Source organism: Gambusia affinis, linkage group LG17 (genome assembly GCF_019740435.1).
Source record: "Gambusia affinis linkage group LG17, SWU_Gaff_1.0, whole genome shotgun sequence".
NCBI lineage: Eukaryota > Metazoa > Chordata > Actinopteri > Cyprinodontiformes > Poeciliidae > Gambusia > Gambusia affinis.
The window spans coordinates 13,063,580-13,081,039 of NC_057884.1; the positions used below are offsets into that span (position 1 = coordinate 13,063,580).

The following is a 17,460-nucleotide window of genomic DNA, read 5'->3' on the forward strand; positions in this document are numbered from 1 at the left end:
TGCATGCGTGGGTTCTCTCCGGGTTCTCCAGCTTCCGCCCACAGTCCAAAAACATGACTGTCAGGTTAATTGGTCTCTCTAAATTCTCCTTAGGTGTGTGTGTGTGTGTGTGAATGGTTGTTTGTCCTGTCTGTTTTCTGTGTTGCCCTGCGACAGACTGGCGACCTTTCCAGGGTCCGCCTCTCGCCCAGAACGTTAGTTGGGAATAGGCACTAACAACCCTCCCGACCCCATTAGGGACAAAGGGTGAATAGAAGATGGATGTTATCTTTATTACTTCTTGTTTGTGTTTCTGGGAGGTGTAGTACCAAAATGACAACAGATTCAAGTTTATTTGTAGGCATTATTGGTGGATTAATTAATTCCAGAAGTCTTTTTATGCCTGTGTGAGACACAGAATAACAATTTCCTAAAATGGTTAAAAAGATGTAAAAAAAAAAAAAAAAAAAAAAAAGCAATAAAAATCCTATGATTTTTTTAAGAAGAGATAAAGGAAAAAGCTATTAACAATTAAAGGACTACTCTACTGGCTATGATAAATATTATCAGCACATATATGTTCCCTATTGTTTTCCTACGTATGTAGTACCTTTTCTTATAAATACTGTAAAGAATAGTAAGTCTTTTAGAACAACATGATTGCTCAGACTCCATTCCAGTAGGTGGAGTTAATGCACCAAAACATTACTTGCCAACTACTATTAAATAATGGTCTGATTGTTCAGACCAGTGGGTGGCAGCACCACCTTTTCTCGATCTCAAACAGCAAGTTGTTTAGAAAGTGAAGAAGAAAACTTCCGCGCATGAGGTTGGCGGGTTGTTAGTTTCTTGTGTGTGTATGCCGGGTGTTTTTGTTTAAATTTGCAGCACAATAGACGCTACAAAACGCCTCAGTTAGCAAAGTCAGGTCCCCGCGGAACATTTGCATCTGGTAAACTAACTAATTCACTTTTAAGAACACTGTTTTTGACATTTAGCTAGTTGTTAGCTTGTATGCTACATACTGCATGCATAACTCCAGCAGACAGCTAACCGGCGCTATATTAACTTGCTAGCATTGGCATATTTTGACTCATAAAATATTTTAATTTGCTCAGACACGTCTCTGTTTGACTCCCAGGTTAGTCAGCGGTGGTTTTCCCTGTCATGCCGTCCGTCGCTGGAGCCAGCAGCCCCGCATCCGCGCTCGCCGAGGCGCTGGATAACTCTGCCCGGTTGATAGACAGACACCTCCAGGATGACCGCTGCTTTCCTGACCTGTCCGAGCTGCTCAGCGTCCCGTCACACAGTAAATCTGAATTTATATCCCTAACATCAGAAGATAGGAGAAATAGGCGGGTCTGGAAAGTGAAAACACCTTTCTAAACTTCTTAGAAATTAAATGATTTGCTCATTTAAACACTCGAAATGTTAATCCCCCCTCAAATGAGTGACTTTTCCACTATTAGTTTGGTTTTGTGTAATTTGCTTACATGAAAACAATTTTCTCCACATGAGATCGTTGAAGCATACATTCATTAATGCAAACATAAAGTATTTGTGTGATCTTGTAGAAGCAACATTCAGTATCATGTACATTGTTAGTGTATTTAATAAAATCAGTTTTGTGATCCAACTGGGCAGCCGAATGAAATGTCTTAACATTTTATCATGTAGACATGAAATGTAGATTCAAATTTAAGACTCCCTTTTGTACACCATAGCTAATTGCTGTCACCACAAAACCAATTTGTGCAATCTTTCAAATGACTTGCTATTCTGTATTTGGAAGGCGTTTTTAGTGACGTCCACATAAACACTGCTATTCAATAATGTATTTGGCCTCATATTTATTATGATAAATCCTATTTTCCTGATTCTTCTTTTACGGTGTATCCTGCAGAATAGAAATAATTTCAAGATAATATCCAAGCAATTATTATTATTATGTTCAAGCATTCCTTTGCAATACATTGTGCAGCTCTGTTTATGTTTGAACTGAGAAATCAAATTATACATAGACTGAGCCATTTCTTAATTTTTTTATTCATTAACAGACATGCCATCCATCTCTGGAGTGTCTGACATGGACTACCCTCTCCAGGGACCCGGCCTGCTCAGCGTACCAAACCTCCCAGAACTCAGCGCAGTCAGAAGAGTCCCACTGCCGCCTGAGCTGGTGGAGCAGTTCAGCCGTATCTTTTCAGTCATTTAGGAATGGTTATCCTGCAATTTCATACCAGAAAAGCATGTTTTGTTTTCTCCTTTTCGATTTTCAGCTTAACTGTCTTATAGATATGCAGTTTAATTGCATGATGGGAGTTTTCCCTGAGATCTCTCGAGCATGGCTCACAATCGACAACGATATCTTCATGTGGAATTACGAAGATGGGTTGGTATTATTAGATGCAGTTATTTGAAATGTTTCTCAAAGCCTGCAGAAATAGATTATTGGTCATTTGAGCCTTTGTTTATGATGTCTGTCTCTTTCTTTCTTGTGGTATTTATAGGGGAGATGTGGCCTACTTTGATGGCCTAATTGAAACTATTCTAGCTGTGGGTCTTGTTAAACCAAAACAAGGTATGGGGAAAATGTTTTTGTATCTGTATTTTTCTTCCCTTTTTATTTGAGTTTGAGATCTTTTTCCTTTGTCTTCTCAGGGATTTTACAGCCACATATCCACTACCTTCTGGTTTTAGCCACATCTGTGGATGTAGTGATCCTTGGACTGAGTTTCCCCAAGAGCCAAGCTGGTAAGTTTGTCCTATTTATTGGATCATTGAATTTTTCTTGATGTTTCTGAGTGTTATTTGTAGATTAAACCTTTAAAAAAATGGAGCCAGACGCTTAATATTGGTGCCTATTTTTTATTAAGATTTGGTCAAACTTCCTTAAATAAAACCAAGGTAATATATTAAACATTTTTGTGTCTGCTTCTCTTACAGCATTAAATGACAGCATGTCTGGTGGGATGCAGCTTCTACCAGACCCCCTCTTCTCAATCCCGACAGACAACACCTACATCCTGTCCATCACCTCTACAGACCTGGGCCGCATCTTCATGGCAGGAAAGGACGGTTGTCTCTATGAGATAGCTTACCAGGCGGAGGCGGGTTGGCTCAGCCAACGCTGCAGAAAAATTAACCACTCCAAAAGCTCTTTGTCCTTCCTCATTCCCTCTGTGCTCCAGTTTTCTTTTTCTGAAGATGGTGAGAGGAAGGAACACATTTTCACATGAAATGAAGCTTTTGGCAGTCAAACGATTCTGTTTGATGATTCTGTTTTTGGCCCTGTTCTCCGCAGATCCCATTGTGCAGATTGCAATCGATAACTCTCGCAACATACTCTTCACCCGCTCTGAGAAGGACGTCCTACAGGTATGAATGCAGTTCTGATCAGAAGTTTACATACACCCTTGAGACCCAAATGTTCAGTTGTTCTGTTTTCAGATTGAGGCAAATAATTTCAGCGATTAAAAAAAAAAAAAGGAATTGGTTTGAATTTACAATAGATCTCTGGAGCGTTAATGCTGACCTTCTTATTCCGTTTCAAAACTAGTTTTGATGTGTGTCTGTAATTATGTTCCTGCTGGGGCACCCATCTCTGTGCAAGTTTCAATCATCTAAAAATAAGCCCAAAATATTCTGACCTCTTTCAGGTTTAGATGTGAAGTTCTTTTTAGTTCAAAAAGAATTTTGTTCTGAAAGGAAATAAGATGAGTGTGAAAAGATAATGAAACTATGTGAAAAGGGCATAAAATTGTGGAAAAAGTGAACATTTATTTAAAAATTAGATGCTAAAAAGGATTTTAAATCTCTTCCTCAGTAATAAATCTTTATTAGCAAAAAAATTTTCCACAGGATTCTGAATGTTTATTATGATATTTCAATGAATTATTGAGCTCCAAAGCATTGAAGTTAGAAGGCCTTAATGCTTTTACACTTTGAGGGTAAAAAGGGACGCAACTGCAAGCAAACCACATGTTTGCAGTTGCTACCCTGTTGTTTGTTAGGTTTGAAAGACTCGCCTCAACAACTCCAAACATTGCTCTCATCATTGTGGGAATTGACCATAAGATGTTTCTTCAGAGTTGTGTTAAATAACTATTCAAGTGAATCCAGATTATTACTTTTAGTTATTTGGATTACGACCTTCACAAAAAGGTTGTGAAAATTCTACAGTGAGCTAAAACGTCTCTCTGTTTTTTTAGGTGTATGATCTGGGTGCTGATGGCCACGGGATGAGTCGGGTAGCGACAATGTCGCAGAGCTCCATCATAGCGGCTGCAGGAAACATTGCTCGGTATGTTGGGGTGTGCAGGTTTGTTCCTTTTGCGTCGATCAGTTCTCTCACATTCTGACCAACGTTTTTGTACAACTTTGTTTTTAGGACAATCGATCGTTCGGTCTTCAAACCCATCGTCCAAATCTCAGTCATTGACAGATCAGAGTCCTCGGATTGCCACCTGCTTGCCGTTACTCACACAGGTAAAGAGTTGATGTAAGGAGACAGATCTTTATTTTTTTCTTGGATGTTTGTAGTGACTTTGTTATTTTGTTTTTTTTGCAGGTGTGCGCCTGTACTTCACCACCGCGCATTTTGCACCTCAGCACCAGAAGCACATTGCCGTTCGCCCCAGCCTGCTGTCGTTGATCCATGTTCGGCTGCCGCCGGGTTTTTCCGCCTCCTCCACACTGCAGAAGCCCTCCAAAGTCCACAAAGCTCTGCACAGCAAAGGTTGGAGACCAAATGTGATTCCCAAATTTAGCTATCTTTATCTGATTTCTGTTACTGCTGCTGATGTGAAATTAAACATCTAATGCTGCAGGTGTTCTCCTCCTGGCTGCTTCGGAGACAGAGGACAGTGATATTCTGTGGTGCATCAACCACGACTCCTTTCCCTTCAAGAAACCCCTGATGGAAACTCAGGTTGCATATAACAAACAATTAGAAATTAGAATATCCAAATAAGGAGACTTGTATGTAGTGGATACATTTTAGCTACATTTATAATTTATGTAACCTGGTTTTATCCAGGATAAAGGAAAACCACTTATTTACAATCAGATTTTAAGAAGTTATTTACTCACCATGTTATGTATTCATTGTGGGTCTTCAGTGATTCAGCTGCTGCTTTTAAGGTGAAATGTGTGGAAATATCATAAATGTAACAGAAGCTACTTGTTGGCTGCAAAAAAATGTTTCAAATACATATTAATTCAAATGCATGTGCACAATTGGGGCTATTTGTGCTTTTTAGAACTCATCTGAATTAAAGAAAATCTGCATTAAAGTCGACTCCTGTTGAAAACCACTAATTGTATGTTATGTTATGTTATCAAACACAGTGATTGAGATCTAGTGTGAAAAGCTCCAAATATTATTCCGTTCTTCCCCTTCATGAGCTTATTATTTACTATTGCTGCAATATGTTTATTTTCTTGCACATTATTTTGCAGATGATGTCTAATGTTGATGGACACTCTTGGGCTCTTTGTGCCCTTAACGATGAGAAGCCTCCTAAGATTTTTACTCCTCTCAACAAGGAGCACATTCCCATCACAGATTCACCTGTGGTCGTACAACAGCACAACATTCCCGCACAGAAATTCGTCCTTCTTTCGGCAAAGGTTAAAAACGCAGGCACTCTTCATCACTTTAAAGTTTAATCTTAGTTTAAGAGTTTCTTCTAAACTCTTTCTACCTTTCAGGGAAGCCACATCTTTCAGAAACTGCGTCCAGTTGATCAGCTGCGCCACCTCCTGGTCAGCTGCGCTGCAGGAGAAAGTGAGGATATTGAGCGCTTCTTCAAGCTGCACAGGGTAAAGTGCTTTTCTGCTGCTGTTGGTGCTTAAAGAACCTTGATGTATTTTTGTGTTTTCGTTTGTCTTTATTATTTATCTATTGTGTGTGTTTTTTAAGCTTTTACTTTATTTTAAATTTTTATTTATTTATTTTTATTTTTTTTCTGTGTGTGTGTGTTTTATGTAAGGGTTATATATGTTAAAGACAGCGCTGTATAAAACATGAATGCTGTAAAGAATATGCTGTGAAAATTGATAAATAAAGTATAAAAAAAAAAAAAAAAAGAACCTTGATGTGTTGTTTTGAACTTGCATTATGCACAGAACTAAGCAGCATGCTATAATCAGGAACTATTAAATTCAGACATCTCATAATCATACATCTACATATTTATCTTGTTTTGTTCAGGAGGAGCAGGCCTGTGCCACAGCTCTCATCCTGGCTTGTTCTAACGCTGCCTGTGACAGAGAGGTATCCCAATGGGCCACCAGAGCTTTCTTCAGGTCAGATAATGATTCTTGCCCTTGTATAGTCATGATTGTTCGCATTATGTGGACACTAAAGACGGTTCTTTCTTTTATGTGTTGGGATTAGATATGGAGGAGAAGCACAGATGAGATTTCCTGCTGCCATGGCAACACCCAGTACTCTTGGGCCTGTGATGAGCTCTCCAGCACCGGGTTAGTGTAAAGATTTGTCGGAGATAGATCTGTTGCAATAACATATTTTGCTGAGCCATAAATTGTCCCTGAAATAAATGCAATAAATGAAAATGTTCTTTTGAGATAATTTTGTAGTAAAATATTGAAAAAGGGATAATAATGCATGTTCACCCTCTCAAAGACTAATGAACTTTAATTTTGTAAAGAACTTAGCATTGGAAATGGAAGATATTTTATAAATAAAACATGACAACCAAAAACGATAAATAAGAAGGAAATAAAAACTACACACAACCAAATCAGTTAGGTATTGCCTTTTGAGAAATATTAATTTTTGAGCTTATTTTAATTTATCTTGTGTTCAATTAATTCATTGCTTACTGTGAGAGGCTTAGTCGGAGATGCATCTTGGTTTAAAAAAAAATAAAACTGGTGTCATAAAATTTAAAACCCTTTCACACTATGAAAGGACATAATTCATTTTTTAAAATTTATTTTCATTACTTGTCTCAGGTGTGGTGCCTCCTGCATTTTCAACACCATTTGCACCGATGCAGTCTGGATCTGCACCCATCACTCCGATGTCGGCTGGTCCTGAGGTGATTTTCTCTGGAAAACACAACGGCATTTGCATCTACTTTGCTCGCATTCTTGGGTAATTCTACATGATTTTTTTTTTTTTTTTTCATCCAAACCTGCATATTTTATGTAGAGCTCTCAATGCTGATGTTTGCCTGTGTTGGCCTCTAAGTATGCCTCCTTCAACACTAACAGAAATCTGTGGGATGGGAGCCTTGCTTTTGAGAAAACGATGAGCAACGAAAATCAGACTGTCAGCATTGTAAGTACAATAACATTTTAAAACTCCGTCTCGATGTTCCTGGTAAATGGAGTAGTACTACCTCGCAGTTAGGTCCTTTTTCTGGGGTACTTTTCCACTATTTTTTTTTTGCTCTGGTAAATGCAGTGGAGACAGTAATAATAGCTTCAGAAAATTGTCATGGTTCTCAGAGAAGGATCCTAATTTGGAAGCACACCTTTAGTTTTAACTTAACAGATATGGAAATCAACATCATTGTGTTCATGTACAGCCGTTATACTGAAGACTAATTATATTACATTGTGCCATAGAGATTTCTGATGGCATCATGCGAGTATTTAACATTCTGTACAAGTCTATGATCTTCTCTCATGGGCACAGTTCCCTCCACTAGCATTACAATTATTGGCTTTTACACGTCTTGATGACACAAACCTGGATTTCAATTTGAGGAAATTAAAGCTGAGGTTTGAGGGAATTTGATCACGTCTCCAGTGTCTCATTGGTTGTCTGAGCCAATGCCTGAATTACTGTGTGACATTTGTAGACTACTCCCTCTACATAATACACTTTCAGGTTGAAGATTGGTAATTTTACTGGGGTTTTTTCCAACTGGGATTTTGGAAGCATCTATCAGTTTTAGTATATTTCAAAATATGCATTAAGGAAATTACTGGGTTCTGTTCTAAGGCACATCTGTACTGAAGTAGCCTATTTGATTACTAATATGTTTCACTTTTAGAACACTGTCTTTTTAACTACTTTACATTGTTTCATCATTATTACAGTATATACTGCCAAATTGTGTGATTTGTATCTTTTTTTAATTTGTTCTCACAGTTGGAAAGCACCGTTGACTCATTTGAGCTTGAGGCCATCCTCCTGCAGCTCAGAGGTTTACAGGAGTTCCTTGATAAAAACTCTCAGCTCAGCCCATCTTCTCTAGGTGCTGCAAGGTAAGAGCCTTTTCCTGAAAGTGTTTCATCAGAACAATGGTTTTGTTTTGGTAGCTGATCTCTACTTCACTTGTTATTTAATGATGAACTGATGAACAATAATTTTATATTTTTATATTCGTCAACTTTAGTGTAAATAATAATAATAATAATAATAATTTTTTTTAAAAAGCATCCATTATTTTTAAATTGAATCACCAAACCGTAAAGCTACACCCACATTTTATCCAAGTCTAATTTATGTCCACAGTTTTGGTTACTAGATATTTAATCCCAATTCTCTTATCTAAAAGATTAAAAAAAATAATAATAATTTTGGAAAAATAAAGCTTTTCACTGTGATTTTCATTTGAATCAAATGTATAATATTTGGTTCCCCATTAGAACCTAAATTGATGCAACAATTCTTTTGGGTTTTAAGAGAAATTGTGTTTAAGCTGGACCTTCTTTTTAAATGTCAAATAATGCATTGATTTTTGTTCATCTATGTTTTCTGGGACACAATAAATGTAGAGCCATTAAAAATGATGGTAGACCATTCTTAAATACAGATATCAAGTTTATGGTCTTATAGATCTGGTTGTAAAAACAGTATAATAAAAAAATCTGAAATAATTCTTTACCAAACAGCAGAATTAATTGCAACATAATCGATTAGTTGTGTTTAGAAGATGCAGCTACTTATTTCAAATGTCTCCAATGTTATAAAAAACTACATGGAAAAACGTAGACCTTAGTCTGGAAAAGTTTGGAGGTCCGACTTGAGAAATGTGGAGGAATTTTATGATAACAAGCCCTGCAGTGAGGGTTTGCTTTGCTGGAATAAAGCTGCAGGCCTTTTTCATTTTAGCTCCGTTAGTCTGGTTACCAGCACATCATTACCGCTTATCAGCAGCAACATTCAGCATCCAGCTTTCCTGCTTACTTAGATGGGATTTTAAAAAGAGAAATCCATCTGAGGAGGCAGATGAGCAGGGCAGTTTGGACTAAATATACAGGATATTTGTCAGAATTATTTCGGTGACTATTTCTGCCCATCTGAGATCAGAAGAAAAGCAAGTTCAGAGATTTGAAAGATGAATCAATCAAACTGGGTGCATTAAAAAAAGCGGCTGCAGGATGCTGGTTCCACTGCTTTTCCTCGAGCTGACTGCACGCTCATTAGAAACTGGAATTGGAGAGAATAATACCTGGAGAACTCTTCAGATTACAATTGTTTTTCTTGTGGAATAAAATAAAAATTGCAAAGTGCTGCTGAATACAATATTTGGTAGGATATTATATTTCAACTGCAGTGCGGTCAATATATCTTGTATATCTTTATGACAAAGATGCTAAACTCAAAAACAGTGGCGGGAGTGTTGGGGCAAACCTTAATTGGAATCATCATTGCAATATTTAACAATATCCCAATTTTTTGTGTTGCCCTAGTATTGTATCAATCAAAAGTATTAAAAATTATTTAGAATATTTGAGCAGTTTCCAGCTTTCTGATCTGGAAACTGACCTTTCTTCACTTTCTAATGGCACTTTGCAATTTCTGTCTCTCTCTTGCCTCCTTTTTAAACTTAAATGATTTTCCTTTTGTGCTGGCCCTCGTTAGCTTCAGCTCCCCCGCCAACCTGCAGCAAAGGCTGCTGGGATTTATGCGCCCTGACGGAGCCAGCTCCCAGCAGGTGCAGCAGGAGCTCCAGAGGAAATATCACAGTGAGTTTCAGCACTTCCCTCTGTCTTTTCATATAAAGGCCACAAAGGAAAGACATATTTACTTTGCAGTCAACACTGTTCACTGAACACTAATGGGTTTACTCTTTAGTTCTTCTCTTATACAAGATTACTTTCCATTTTGTTCTTCAGCTAAGGCTCAAGTCTATGAGAAAGCATCTCTGCAGGGGATCCAGCAGCTTGTGTATCGCTCTTACCAAACTCTGGCACTTTGGAAACTCCTCTGCGATCATCACTTCAGCCTCATTATGTCTGAGCTGCCAAAGGTACTTGTGAGCACAAATACTTGCCTATTCTAAGCAGACGTCTCTTATTTTCTTGCTTTGAGCCAAAACAAATAAAAAATAAAGCTCCGCTGCCTCATTTGTACTTGGTGCCATTTTTGTATTCACAGGAGTTTCAAGAGCAAATGAAGGGTGCATGTTTTAAGGATGTAGTGACCAGAGGCAAGGAGTTATCTGGAGCTCTGGTCACAGGGCTTATTAATGTCTATATTAAAGACAACGCCTCCGTGGACGCCATCAGCAATCACCTCCGAGACCTCTGTCCGCTGCTGTACAGCACTGATGACAGCGTTTGCTCAAAGGTACGCACAGCGCATCGCAAATGCTTTTTCATATTATGTTGCGTTACAGTCGCTGTTGTCCATGTGTTTCATTTAAGTGATGGACCAACACAAAGTAGTGTAATAATTAAATAAAAATAAAATAATGCATAGTTGTAAAGGATCTTGTACAGATAAAAACCTGAATTGTGTGCTCTTTATTGCTGCATCCAACGATTATTTAAGTCATTGATTATTCTGATGATAAATTAGGAAAACGCTTTTGCATTTCAGTCCTTTTTATACAATATTCTAAATACATTAAAGCAGGGGTCTCAAACTCCAGGCCTCGAGGGCCGCAGTCCTGCAACTTTTAGATGTGCCTCTGCTGCAGCACACCTGAATAGAATAATTAAGGCTCTGGAGAACTGATCTACACAAGGTGACGGTAATTAAGCCATTTCATTCCAGTGTTTTGTACCTGTGGCACATCTAAAACCTGCAGGACTGCGGCCCTCGAGGCCTGGAGTTTGAGACCCCTGCTAAAGGATGCAAACAATAATTCCATTCTCTTTTTTAAAAATAAGAAAATAAACCTTTTATTGCCTAAAATGCAATAGCATTACTTCATAGAAGGCATCTGCTGCTAAAACAACACTTACAACATCGACAGGTGAAAAGCTCAGCTCTTTCTGCTTGAATTAATATTAATGCAATGTTGGACTGATCTGCATTATTTATTATGACTGGATTATGATTGGACAGCTAAAGGTTCTTGAGAAATTTTGTTTTACAGAATTTGAACCAGGTGAAGCTAAAACCATGCCAATTGAAGAGATTGCGGTGGATCATATTAACAGAATTTCTTTTTAAATCTTGACTGCTAAATGCATATATTTTTTGTTCATTTTTGGCTTCATTACTGTTGTTATTTCAGCAAATGGGCTTTAAAAAAATAAAAAAAATCAGTGTATTCCAGTTAAAGATTAATCTCTTACTAAATTAGTTGACGATTGTCTCAATAATCAGTTCCTCCCAATTAATATGATTGCTTCATCCAATCTGCAAAGACTTTTGGGAAACCGAGGTCTTGTTGACCGGATATTTTCCTGTTCTTAGGCCAACGAGTTGCTGCAGAGCTCAAAGCAAATCCAGAACAAAGTGGAGAAGGAGCGAACGCTGAGAGAGTCTCTGCAGCTCTACCAACAGATCAGCCAACATACAGACCTGCCTCTTGTTTGCTCCCAGTACAGACAAGGTGTTGTGGATTTCACTGCCACATTTTCTGTTTTTCAGCATTCCACTTGCTAATGCTTTTTGTCGTTTCAGTGCGTTTCTACGAAGGAGTTCTTGAGTTGTGCCTCACGGCAGCAGACAAAAAGGATCCACAGAGGCTAGGACCCCACTTCTATAAAAATGGAGAGCCTGAGGAGGACAAGGTGGGGCTGCAGGCCTTCCAGGAAAGGTAAGACCACAAAGGACCAACTCTACAGTTCTGTGTATCTGGGCTGGCTGTTGTCACAAACTAACCTCCTCTTATTTTCCAGACTTTCTTGTTATAAGTGCATCACAGACACCATGCAGGAGCTGGTGAACCAGAGCAAAGCTGCCCCTCAGTCGCCCAGCGTTCCCAAGCAGCCCGGACCCCCCGTCATGACCTCCGATCCCAACATGCTAAGCAACGAAGAAGCTACTGCACATGTGAGTTTAAAAAAAACAAAAACAAAAAAAAAGCGAAGGGGGGGCGGTCAGCTGCTCACTTTCCTTCATCCTTATGTAAATGATCTGCATTTCTAATGAGGATCTGTCACTGCCCTGCAGTTTGAGCAGATGCTCGGCTTGGCCCAGAGGTCCCAGGACGAGCTGTTTCACATCGCCCTGTACAACTGGCTGATCCAGGCTGACCTGACGGACAAGCTGCTGGAGGTAATACTACTATGTTCCTGCACCACTAGTAGTTTCTCTTTGAATCGGGGGCATTTTCATACAGACTTGTTTTCTGTCTACAAGGCTAATGAGGTAGGACTGGATTTCTGAAGAGAAAATACTTTTATATATTATCCAAACAGAAAATTGCATACACTTTTCATTCATTCTAAGCTTTTCACATTCTACTATTTTGTACTATTTGCTAGTTTGGGCACACACAATTGAAATGTTCTAATTCACACTGGATGAAATGCTCAAACATATAACTACCTACTTCTGAAGCTGAATTACAAGCATTTATTCTGATGCAAACTGCTGGCTGGAGGTGCAACATTCAGTTTCACACAGAACATTCAAACACGTTGATTTTCTATTTACATGCATTGAAATCATTGAATGTAATTGGACAAGGCCTGATAGAGGCCATGAAACTTTATTGTAAAAACATATTAAATCTCAGCTCAAGGGTTTGTTTTATACATTGTGTATTTCAGGAATTTGTAACATTTGTTCTTTTAAAATCCCCATAGATCTTTAACTTTTTTTGACTTCTGCTTCCCAGGTGAATTCTCCTTATCTTGAAGAACACCTGATGCATATAATAAAACAGGACCAGAGCAAAGTTCACAACATGGACCTGTTGTGGCGCTACTACGAGAAAAATCGCAACTTTGGCAAAGCAGCTCATGTCTTGGCCCGCCTCGCTGACATGCACAGGTCTGAGCAGAACAGGAGAAAAGTTTTACCCGTATTTTCTTTTTTCACATCAAGTTCTTTTGTAACATTTTTTTTTTCTCTTGGATGTTCCAGCACTGAGATCTCCCTAAAGCAGCGTCTGGAGTACATCGCTCGAGCCATCCTGTCTGCTAAGAGTTCCTCCTGCATCTCTGCTCAGGCTTCTGACGGAGAATTCCTTCACGAACTGGAGGAAAAGATGGAGGTACGTCAGCCTGACTGACAGCCAAGAGGCGTCCTAACCTGAGATGACTTCAGGCATGTCTTTAAGGTTTGCATGCTTCCACTTTCTTCCAGCTTGTCCGCATTCAACTGCAGATCCAGGAAACCCTGATCAGGCTGTACTCCAATCATCCCTCAGTGAAAAATGCCATCTCACAACTGGACTCTGAGCTTATGGACATTACAAAGGTACCTCCAAACATCAGAGAAATACAATTTTTACTGTTGATTGCAGGGTTCACCTGGGCACTTAATGCTTGAATTTCAATTAGGTGTTTTTAATGTTTGGATTGTGCTTGATTTTTGTATAATGTCCTTGAAAGTGCTTAATATTATAATGGCACAGTTTTCTAATAAAGTGCAGTCTAATGTTTGATTAAAAGCCTAAACTTGGAAAACTTCATTTATAGCTGAAACCAGATATTTTCATACACCTAATAAGAAAGACGTATAAATTTATTTTCTCACTGTGTGCAGTTGATGTTAACTTTTTTTTGTTTTAGGTCAGTTAAAATTGTGAAAAATAATTTTGTAATTGCTAAATACCAGAAAACTTTGTGGGAACATTTCATTGTTGCTTTTGTTACTTTCTTTGTAGATTGCATTTAAGCATTTAATATGAGCAGGAAGGTAATTTACCTTACCACAGTTTATTTGGATTATTTTAGTGTATTGAACAATATTTCTAATAGCTCAAAGACTTATTGATCGTCTTATTTTATATGTTAAAGTTATTGAAATTGGGGGATTTTTATTATTTTTTTTATTGGTGTTTTGTTCTTGGACCAGTCGTGTGTGATGGAGACATTTCAAAACAAAAATTGTACTATATTTTAGTTCACCTTGTGTCTGCTGTAGAATGGAGTTTTTGTAGTTCATTGTTATTGGTTTTATCTCCAAAGTTTGGTGCTGGAAAAGTTTCAAATCGTACCTGGAAAGTGCTTGAATTTTACTGTGGGGAAAGTATACGAGTCTTGTGGAACGCAAAATTATAGAATTAATTTTTCTCCCACAGCTTTACGGAGAGTTTGCTGACCATTATAAACTGTCTGAGTGCAAGCTGGCCATAATTCACTGTGCAGGACACTCTGACCAAATACTGGTCCACTCACTATGGCAGGAGATCTTGGAGAAAGGTGAATTAAAATCAAGACCCTGTGGAATATTTCATTGTTGTCTCTATTCAACTATTCAACACATGTCCCTTACTCTTTGGATGTTTTGTCTTCCAGAACTGAGCGACAGCGTGGCCATGAGTCCAGCAGACAGGATGAGGTCCCTCAATCTGAAACTGGTTACACTGGGGAAGATTTACGCTGGAACACCTAGATACTTCCCTCTGGGTATGTTCCAGTCATGTTCAGTTTTAGGATTGTTGTTTGCAATTTAGCATTATAATTAGGCATCCTTCCTGCATGTTTTAAGTGAGCGTGTCCCTGAGGCGCAAGTCTGTTTAACCAAACAGCTGCTCGTGCTCTTAATTATCCACATTTTACAAGCAGCCTGTTCAAACATGTCATGTCTGTTGAGACGTAGATTCGAGGCAGATTGTCTTTGGTTTTGGGACATAATCAGTTCTTTCCCCAGGTGCCAACATGATGAGTGTTCCGTGTTAACGAGGAATGATGTGTTATGATTGCAGAGTTTCTTGTAAAGTTTCTGGAGCAGGAAGTCTGCCGACTGAACTGGGATGTGGGATTTGTCACATTTACGATGCTGGAGATCGGAGTACAGCTGCCACGGCTTCTGGAGGTTTATGATCAGCTCTTCAAATCCCGGGTATTTCCTTTCAGTTCAAATGTTTAGATTTTGTTTTGAACATGAACATAATGTTCCTCATAAATAATTTGATCTGCTGTTACCTAGGATCCCTGCTGGCTTCGGTTGAGGAAACCTTTACATTTAGTGGAGTGCATCCATGTGCTTCTCTCAGGATATGTGGACGACCCCAGCAGAGTGGCAACATATGACAGGTTAGCACTGTCACTAGGCCTGTCGCGATAGCAAATTTTGCTGGACGATAAATTGTTTCAGAAGTTATATTATTAATAATATTGTTGTTTTGAGACCATCTTTAAGTAATATAATGGTAATGGCAAAATAATAATGCAAGAGCACATTCTAAAAGATTAGTAAACGTTAAATTCTAGTGAACATTTAACACTAGACCTGGAAGAAATTTTAAATATCCAAAATAAACAAAACAGCAAATAAAATTAATTTTGAAGTCTTTGTAAACAAAATTGTTCTTCAAAAAAGGACTAGTTGAGACCAAACCATCAAACTGAAGACTTTTATCATCCAGTTTTTGGCAGAAGGAGAGAAGAAAAGAGATGAAGAATAAATCATGCCAGTGGAAATAATTCAGTTTGTTTTAATTTGTCATGCGATTAATTGAATTATTGATTATTGTTACAGGCCTAACTGTCACTTCACCTCCTTGCCCATAGTGGGCGATGTAAGAAAAGACAGGCTTAAGTTGTGGGTGGTGAAGTTGCAATGTCCTTTTTTTTTTTTGTTTGCAGAAAAATATTAATTTAAGATGAAATTTTGCTTTTCCCTCAACCCGGAATGATTGTGTGAAAAAAACTGCAGACTACAAGGAAAGAAAGACATAAAAAAAAACAACTGGTCATTATGAGGATCATTTTTCTGTAAAAAATATGTTTGCGTTTAGTCAGATCTACTCGCTGATGTGTAAAGTTTAACTTTTATTGAGCAATTTCACAAATCCGTCCACTTCATGTATATATGTTGTAATCTTGTGGTTGAGCCAGCATTGGGTAAATAACTGTGCACCATAGTGATTTGTGAAAAAAGTACGACAACCAATGACAATGAATCTGTATCATCAGACTGCTGTTAATGTTGTGTAATATTTTCCAGGCGCCGATTCACCAACGTTTGCCTCGACAACATCTGCGGATACCTGGTGGAGCTGCAGTCTTTGAGTCCAAACTCAGCCCTTCAGCAAATAATCGGCAACTTCAAGTCCCTGCAGGCCAAGCTGGAGAAGCTCCATTGACAGGAGCTACATTCTTCATCAATAAACAATTGGCTGACCTCTGGCTGGTACTCTGCTGGCCTTAAACAAAGAGACCTGGCACTGTATGTTTTGGCATTTGTTATGATGAGAGACTGGCACAGTGACAAGTTTTATAACTTATTTCTTACCTTTTTTTTTTGTTAGTTTGAATATTGTGCGGAGTTTTGAAAAGACTGCTTATAATTTGCATTGTTTGCAAATAGCTGTTTGAAATCTAGAAATGGAGGGACTTTCAATAATGTCTTTATTAAAAACTCATGAAATCTGTTGCATATATTAAAACCTAGCTCAATTTGAGCCTTATTTCGGGACATGGAGTCAATTCAAGCATCACATCACAAGGTTTTGACTGTTTTACCAGTTTATTTTGTATTTATGTACATACCTTGGCTTTAACATTATCTTTGCAAAACCTCTTGCAATTCTGTGGGTTAACAGAAAGTGATTGTTTGGATATTAAAACTGTGCCATTATGTATGAGTTTTTCTGACTCTGACTTGGTGCTGTTCATAATTTCACCTACACTAAAAAAAAAATCAGACCTAAATTTGGGCAGGCTAATAAAACATTTTTAGAAAAAAATTGAACTTGTCATGACTTTTGTGGATCTATTCTCATTAAAGGATGACCTTATGTTAAGTTGCTGGAGTAATTAGATGTGAAGGGCACCAGGTTGCTCCTTAATGTGACACTGGTCATGCAATGCAATTATCTTTAATTTGAAACCTCACTCAGGACTTTCCACTGTAATAACTAGCAAAGTGCTAATTAGTGTCAATCTCCAATTAGCTGCACTCTAGTGGATAATTATGGTTAATTTGTATTCTCATGGAAAATAAACTAATTTTGTTGCTGTGTGGACATGAATTGCACAGTTTCATTGAGCTCAAAACTGATTTCTAACATTTTTAAATATAGGCTTTGATATAATCTCTAAACTTGTAAGGGGAAAAGATTGGAATGGGTTAGTAGAGATTAAATATTTGTGCAGAACTGAGATTTGAGATTATTTTAGTTTATTTTCCACCTTTAACGT

General features: G+C 38.1%; 1 protein-coding gene across 2 annotated transcripts; it reads left to right on the forward strand.

Annotated features, from left to right (window-relative positions):
* Positions 1 to 726: 726 nt before the first annotated feature.
* On the forward strand, positions 727 to 16,721 carry nup155 (nucleoporin 155). 2 transcript variants are annotated; one of them, XM_044096266.1, is made up of 34 exons: positions 727 to 808; positions 1,121 to 1,288; positions 2,037 to 2,174; positions 2,275 to 2,371; positions 2,490 to 2,560; positions 2,641 to 2,733; positions 2,926 to 3,189; positions 3,284 to 3,357; positions 4,191 to 4,282; positions 4,370 to 4,467; positions 4,550 to 4,717; positions 4,809 to 4,909; positions 5,440 to 5,610; positions 5,692 to 5,802; positions 6,194 to 6,288; positions 6,380 to 6,465; positions 6,961 to 7,102; positions 7,222 to 7,288; positions 8,108 to 8,223; positions 9,827 to 9,930; positions 10,081 to 10,214; positions 10,343 to 10,534; positions 11,612 to 11,750; positions 11,822 to 11,957; positions 12,040 to 12,193; positions 12,314 to 12,418; positions 12,984 to 13,138; positions 13,232 to 13,361; positions 13,454 to 13,567; positions 14,394 to 14,514; positions 14,611 to 14,721; positions 15,021 to 15,157; positions 15,245 to 15,351; positions 16,265 to 16,721. In XM_044096266.1, exons 2-34 carry the CDS (start codon positions 1,147 to 1,149, stop codon positions 16,401 to 16,403), a joined length of 4,104 nt encoding a protein of 1,367 aa, XP_043952201.1. In that variant the 5' UTR covers positions 727 to 808; positions 1,121 to 1,146; the 3' UTR covers positions 16,404 to 16,721. The 2 variants fall into 2 exon arrangements, with proteins under 2 accessions (XP_043952201.1, XP_043952200.1); XM_044096265.1 differs by having other exon boundaries at positions 754 to 931.
* Positions 16,722 to 17,460: the final 739 nt, after the last annotated feature.